Source organism: Hyposmocoma kahamanoa, unplaced genomic scaffold (assembly GCF_003589595.1).
Source record: "Hyposmocoma kahamanoa isolate Upper Pololo Valley unplaced genomic scaffold, ASM358959v1 175, whole genome shotgun sequence".
Lineage (NCBI taxonomy): Eukaryota > Metazoa > Arthropoda > Insecta > Lepidoptera > Cosmopterigidae > Hyposmocoma > Hyposmocoma kahamanoa.
This window is the reverse complement of record NW_020653685.1, coordinates 1,223,071-1,230,999: the sequence shown is the minus strand read 5'-3', so window position 1 is coordinate 1,230,999 and position 7,929 is coordinate 1,223,071. Positions and strand designations below refer to the sequence as shown.

Here is a 7,929-nt window from a genome sequence, read left to right as displayed (position 1 = left end):
CAAGCTGTTTCGTACGTGACCGCAGGGAGCTGAATTTATGAATCATTTATTCCGTGAAGTAATTTATAAGAATAACTGTTTCGACGTTGTTACCTATAATAATGATTTTCAATCGTATTAAACCATATGAAATTGCAATAGGAATCTACTTCTAAAAGTACCTAAACTGCATCTTTTTGTAATTTTGACATTTTTAGCTAATTGCGTATCTAACATTGTCAGTTGTATAATGGCAGTGTGCACGAAAGGAGCCTCTTCGCAAACCGTACCATTTTTTTCCTGTCAGTCTGGCGCACCCTGGGGCCTTACCATGGATTCTTATTACGATTCAGTTCAGGACCGAAAATGAATCATTGTGGGACAGCGCTACATGAAGTGCTTATTATCACCATCCCGATTTTTTGTCGTTACGAACCTATATTGAACTGTAATAAGAGTTCATGGTAAAGCCCCTGATCAAAAATCAGCGCCCATTGGCAAATCCTTTCACCACGAATAATGAATTGAATACTCTCAAAAATAAATATGTTCTATCTCACCGCGCCAATGCGCAGGAGGTAGCACTTACGGGAAAGTGGATTTGGCAATATGGAAACATCAAGATTTTTGCCGCTAATAGTTCTTGCTCTCTCGTGTCAATACGCTTGCTTCAATTGTTATTTACAGATCTCGCACATTGACGATGTCGCCGAGAACAATGTTTGTTTTTGTATTACTCGCCATTTGCACTAGACTTATAAACAAGCAGCTGAATGACATTGAACTGTCAGAATATTGTATTTGTGTTTCCATTCGATCTAAATAGTCATGCTTGCATTAAACAAGAAAATAACTATAATATTTAATAATATGCAAGGGCTCATTTTGGTTGCTATACAAGTAAGTAGGTACTTCATATCTGATTTGTGCCACCCGTTCCGATATCGGTTGCGTGCATTACTTAGTAGGTACCTACTTATATAGGTTTTTAACGTTCATGTCCTATCTTTCCAAAAAATATTATGATGGTGCTTCTAATTTTATCTGCGAAGATCTACGAGCGCGGGAATAAATCACACGACGAAATCTGGCCTCAACGACGACGGCGGCGACGCGACGGCGACAGCATCTGCGCACCAAAAACAGAGAGCGATCCATCAAGTCATATCAGGGCTGCTCTTGCGTTATGGAGCTGGGGCCGTGACAGGTTTCAGTTGTCGAAGTTTGCTCAATTATTACAATAGTTTTGTTGCATACACTCAGTGGAAGTGCTTATATACTTACATTTTTATGACGTCAAAACCAAAGCTGAACTTGGAGACCCCCAATAGAGTTTATCGCTGATCTATTCTCACCCTATTTTATGAAGTAAGATCATGACGTTGCGCCCGCGACGCCACTGGCACAAGGGCGGCATGTCTCCCGATTCGGCGAGGCTATATTACCGCGCTGTTACTCGTTACTTACAACATTCTGAATTATTAATCAGTTTGTAAGTACAACGATAAATTATAGGAATGGTGATTCAATCATACATATTATATTATACGTTGATGTACCTATATATGCAGGTATAACGTAGCCACCTTGTTTTATGTTGGTTTCCTGAACACCGGATCGTAAAATGGAATACTACGCAACCTGAAGTAATAATATGTAATTTAGTCAACATTCTTTGTCCGAATATGTGACTATTCTAAAGTCATCTAGTTATTCTCGAAATGACATTTGAAAGCAAGCCCTTACAAATGGTTTTATAGACCCTTGAGATTACCTCAAACCAACATTTCTATGTACAAATAAAATAGGTGTAGCCAAGTGCCTGCCAAGAATGATCTTGTTTGTGCGAATTAATGGAGCCATGGAGCAACCGCTGCGGCGCCGCATCGTGCTCCCAATATGGCACATACTGCTCTGTAAATGGGCGTAGAATGACCAATGCCTTGCAGGAAAATATTTCTAAAAACTTATTTTATTTAAGTCACCATGGCCTAATTACGAGTTGTTTTATAAAACAAGAAACATACAAGTAATTCCAATGGAATACATAGGTGCCTACTGACCACTCAACAAACTGAATAGAGAAGAGAGTGATCATCAGAATGAACAAAGCAGCAGTAATCACATAGAGTAGATAAGCAGTCAGAATTAAACAAAAAAAATAATGCTGCGTTAAACATCGTCATTGTTACATTAAAAACAGGCGAAGCTTCAGTGGATCATTATTCGAGTCAGCGGGCGGTCAGTTGTCACCATCGTCGCACCATCTGCCGTCACCACAGTCCTCGACAACCGACACCAGTCTCCACTTTCACCACAAGAACTAGAAAGTGATTTCTAGAACTGCAAACCTTTTATCGCTTATTACGCCGCTAATGGACGCCTTGATGGAAGTCATTTTTCAACGCTTTGATTTGCGATACGATTCTCATTTGAGCGCACTATCGTATCACTAAAAATCACTTAATCTTAACGTCACTTGCGTCATAGGTCTGGCCGTATGAGTGGTCTAAACATTTTCGTTATTAAAATGCTTTATAAGTTGCGACACCGTGAATGAAAGTTGAAATTACATTATTAATTACATTTGATAAAAAAATACACATTTCATTAATTTCACTGCTTTTTATTCGAAAAATTGAAACACTTTATTATTAAAACTTTTTAATTCCTTTGGCAGTATTTTCTAAGGCGCTATATTAGAGCAAATATAAAAAAATAACATTTGAGGTAAAATTGTGAAATGCCCACTTTAAGAATTAAAGTCATTTTTGCAAGAATCAGATTTTTTTTATTAAATACAAAATTTTTGCATTATTCATTGGTTTTTATTTTGGTTAATTTTGCATTTATACTAAAAATCTAACAGTACTGTTGAAATTCGTGTAATATTCGGATACGAGTTTGATTAACAGTACCTATATAATAATTAACAAAATACTCTCTGGTCCCGGCGTAGCACTCGTGCTGCGCAAATGACTGTATAAAGCGGAAAAAGTAACGAGCGCACTATTTACTCATTTATTTAGTTATTTATAAAAACACAATGTAAACTTACAGCAATAACCAAAACGCTTACATGCATATTACTTATACTACATACATGTTTGATACGCTGCGTTTGCTTTACAACTTAGTTTGTAGGAAATTAATTATAGGATATTGTATTGTATGATATTGTAGGATATTATTATTCGTTTTTTCAAACAAACCAACGTTTCGGGCCCTTTACAGGTCCCATGGTCACGGTTCACTGAGGTGGTACAGTCTTCAACCACTTATGTCTAATATTAATGCAAACCACCCTATTTTTTCACTATAGTTACAATAGTTATTAATTAAATACCTTATTTTTAATTTTATAAAGAAACATTCCAAATAACGCTACATTGTTTTACAAATTATTTTATTGTAACAATATGAATTTTTATTAAGGTAAATTTATCATTAATTATTAATGGAAAATAGAATATATTAATTAGTACTGCAGTCTTATGTCTTATGTATGTTCCATCCGAGGAAATACCGAATAACTCTGGTGGCACGGAGACACTACCTTCCCTGTTGAAATTAGGATGTTTTTTAATTTCAATGGTCACTCGCACATCCTGTGTAGATAACGGACTTCTTTTGCAAGGACCTGGGGTTTGTCAAACTTCATTGAATGTGTAGGTTTATCCATGACATGCTCGCAGACTGCAGACTTGTTTACGCAACGTTATCTGACATTGACGTTATCTAACATATAGCTAATGTCAGAACATTAGCTATATGTTATTTGACGCGGGTACAAATACTTCGCTTCGTTTGACCAATATAAGAGAGACCGCACTCACAGTCAAGCTTGTAAACTCCTGCATCCTGTAAAGGGATGTTGCATGTCACGGGTGAGACCCGTGACATACAACATCCCTAAACTGAGAAATCTTCCTCAGGGGCTTGACCTCTCACTTAAGGTAAAATGGCAGGTCTTCGCTCGACTGTTGGTGGTTTCACACGGGGCCTGCGGCATTGGCGTGGAATCTTCAACTTATTTGCATGTAGGACTTGCTTTATGTGCAGAAGTTCCCCTGCCAGATGATTACTATCGCAGACACCATGTGCTCTCTGAAACAAAGATTTGCCCACGGTAGCTAACTGTCTAGGATGGTGGTAACATCTCTAACAATGGGGGGCTGCTCCATTAGGTGGTGTGGGAAAAACAGTAAAACATCTAATTACAAAACAAACCGAAACACATTTTATCGGTAATTAAATATTAAATATGTAATTTTTCAATTTTCATCCTATATAGCAAAGCTCAAGTTAAACTGATCGATTTGAAGTGAAACAATTGACGACATCCGTCAATTCTTTCGAATTCGGGTTCGTGAGCGTCTTATGGCTGAATGATGATGAATCGGAGTGCAGTTGTCACCGTAACGATTCGGCAGAATAGTTTTCAAAGAAAGAAAGAAAACTGTTTATTACACAAGCACAGACACGCATATAAACAAAACACAAGAGGAACAATAATAATAACAATTCAACATTAGAAGCGAGAGTCTAAAATAAATAATGATTTAATAATAAAAGAATTTAAAAAAAAAGAAAATTTTAAACAATTGACAATGCAGCACCTAATCCTCCGTCACGCGTGTCGCGCCTGGTTCACACAAATTAAATGACATTTCGTCTTTATTTCTGGTTATATACCTACTGGATGCACCCTTACTATAAGACCAAACAGTATTCAAACAAGAAAAGTTCCTATAGAAAATTGTTGCTGTTTAGTGATCCAGCTGTACCACCGCTTCTTAGATCTGGTACAATGATGACAGCTGATCGCTATTGTGAATAGAATATGCACGACGAGGGCAAGACTCGCAGAGACACAAACACGTCTAGTCAACCAATTTTATTCTTCAAACAATTCTTCACCATAACGCCAGAGCGCATCCTACAGAAATTGCAGATTGACACTTTTTACCGACTACCATTATATTCCATTATTTAGACAATTTTTCATAAAGAATCTAATTTAGTTCTCATAACTACATTCTTTAACAATTGTACTTAATTACTTTGCTTCCTGGTCAGATCAACAAACAAGGCATAAAAACTTGTACTTCTTCGCTGGTTCTTCACTCCGTGCAAGTGCACCTTCAATAGTTCTTCTCCGTTTCCCTCAGCTAGAAGTGGAGAGCGATATTTACGGGTACTGTCAGATTTTCAAATATATGCTCTCACTAATGTCTTGAATTTGATCGTTTTTATTTTCTATTTTGCCCTTGTATAAAAGCTACTCGAAATTTTGTATAAAATAAAAATACTCATACTTCTCCTCCTACAATGAAGCTGAATATCCCTTGTTACAAATTATTGCTCATTTCTTTTCTCTACATCTCGATAGGGCTTGCACACTCTCGAAAATACGAAGCCAAGTAATCGATACTGTTTCCGTGTGTGGTGATTTGGCGGCTGCGGTGTGGCACAGATGAGGTCCATGCAAGGCAGTGTGACATTTCAGAAGCGGGGTGTGTTGCAACCGAATTGAGGTTACCTTGCTGTTAAGCTACGTCTATGATACACCACTTCTTATGGAAAAAACGTAATTATCTAGTTTTTAAAGGAGCTAGGCGAGAATTTATTATGGTTTGGTGACTTCACATTCTTTATATTGTGTAATAAAAGGACATAGTTTAAAACTATGAAATTTATTGCGTACCTCGTAGTCATAAACCCTCTAACAAAACATGGACTGACGCAGCGCCATTCACAACCGCCAATCACAGCAATTTAAATGGGCTAAATAAAGCCAACCTATGTGGACCACCACGCTCATTGTCGTCGCAAGCTAATATGGGGCACAACACCTTTACGACCTGTTCTTCCTGCGCTTGCAGAAACCTTTCACAAACGGTTTTGTGTTCATTTCCTCGGTGACAATTAGTTATCATTTGATAATAAATAAAAGAGAATTTTATATTTTGACAAATTTATTTATAATAATAATAATAAATCTTTATTACGGACGACAGGGACCCATGAAGTGTTAGTAACAAAAATAGCTTATAATTAGGTTAGTACTTAAATTCTACTACTGATTTTGTGGTTGTTATTAAGTGCCGTATCACGGGGCACTCACTCCTATCCGCGATAGTCTTCAATAGGCCGTTGCTGCTGCCACGAATTCTCTTTAATAAAGACGCCGACTTCTTCCGTAAGAGTGCCACGAAGCCGTCGACGCGAGCTTCAGCAAACATGGCAGACGCACTACAGAACCGTCGCAGCCGCAGCAGCGTCCTGAAGGCGTTATTATATTGCGTACGCAGGGCTCTGAGCGAGCTTTGGGTATAGATGGTCCACAGGGCACCCGCGTACAGTGGTGTGCAATAGGCTCTAAAACGAGTGACCTTAACCTCCGCCGTACATCGAGCAATAGCATGTTCGCCCTGACCGACAGTGTCCTGCGCTCGCGCTCCATGCCCATAGAGTCCTTAAGGTCGTCGGCAATATAGTGTCCTAAATATTTAAAATGTGATACTCTCTTTAATGGAATTCCATTGAGCATTATAGGCAGCACATTTTCAGGACTCTTTTTGCCGGCAGCCCCGAAGACCATATACTTAGTCTTTTTGAAGTTATAAATTAGTCCATGCAAGGCAGCATATTCCTCACATACTAGAATCAATTTTTTTTTATAACCATTTGGTAACTGTCAAAACATGGTCAAGTATACAGTGTTCCTTTTTTATTGGGACAGTATGGGGAAATCCGAAACCATAGAAGACACAGGGAAACTGTCTTAGGAATCATTAAGTCTTTTTTGTGAAAACAATTTGGAGTAATTTCACAAAAAAGAATTGAATATCACAGTGCAGTGGTGAAACATTGACATTCAATGAAAATTTCATTACAAGCGTAAGTTGTCCATAAAAATTAGAATAAAATTGATCATAATTTTTATAGTGTTGATCGACTCAATTTTACGTAAGGTCATTTCATAAAATCGAGACAGCAGAAGTCCTTGTACCTTCTATGGTTTCGGATTTTCCCATAATGTTCCATTTAAAAAAACACTGTATAGAATAATTTTATATATATGTATTAACGTTAGTACAATACTTTTATCTACGTAGACATCGCTGCACTCATCTAATAAATAGAAAGGTAAGTACATCCTTCAAAGATATATCATAAATTTACTACGGAGTCATAAAACCATTAGCTAAACAGAGACAAACGCAGCGCCATTAATCATCGCCAATCACAGCCAGTGCCTGCGCATGAGACGCTCCGGCTCCGGCAGTGGCAAGGCTGCGCCCGCGCACCCACGCCTCCGTGAGCAGGCGCATTGATTCATCGATCACACTTGTTATGAACTTGCGTATTTACTGTTTAACGCCACTTCCTTATTTAGTCAAAATGAAAAAGTTTAAATTTATATTTTGACATTTTGTCTTAGTGGAAGGGACTCGACATTTTTAAACTTAGTAAATACGTGTATGTTCTAAAAAATCTGACAAGAATAACATCATAAAAAACTGCTCTTTGAGCTTATCACGCTTATGTAGCCCCCAGTTTGGCTAGCGATATGGATTACTATTCTGGGGAAATGCTGGTGCACCACGTATTAGGTATGCCCCTATTTAAAACCCAGAACAAATGTGTCAGGTCCATGTTTGGTGTGAGTCAACGAGAGAGTTGTGTACCTTAAGATAATAACTGAAGATATTAACCCTACCATCTATATATATTTACGAGGCCTGTGTTTATGTCAAATAAAATCTAAGCAACTTTAATGGGCATTTCTCCTAGAAGAGCTAAATTGTCTGACTTCGGCGGTCGATTTTTTTTGCTTAATTTTTAGGAAAAACATTGAGCGGCAAGGAAAAAGAACTCAAACTTACATAAGATTTCGTTAATTGGGCAACTAGATTAATAGTTTATGACATATTTGATCCACTG

At 37.7% G+C, this 7,929-nt stretch overlaps 1 protein-coding gene across 1 annotated transcript; it reads right to left on the bottom strand.

The window, feature by feature from the left end:
• Window positions 1-1,052: 1,052 nt before the first annotated feature.
• On the bottom strand, window positions 1,053-6,583 carry LOC113225814. The gene is made up of 3 exons (XM_026458254.1): window positions 6,381-6,583; window positions 6,107-6,264; window positions 1,053-1,108 (listed from the first exon to the last, which is right to left on the bottom strand). Exons 1-3 carry the CDS (start codon window positions 6,581-6,583, stop codon window positions 1,053-1,055), a joined length of 417 nt encoding a protein of 138 aa, XP_026314039.1.
• Between the last annotated feature and the right edge of the window lie 1,346 nt (window positions 6,584-7,929).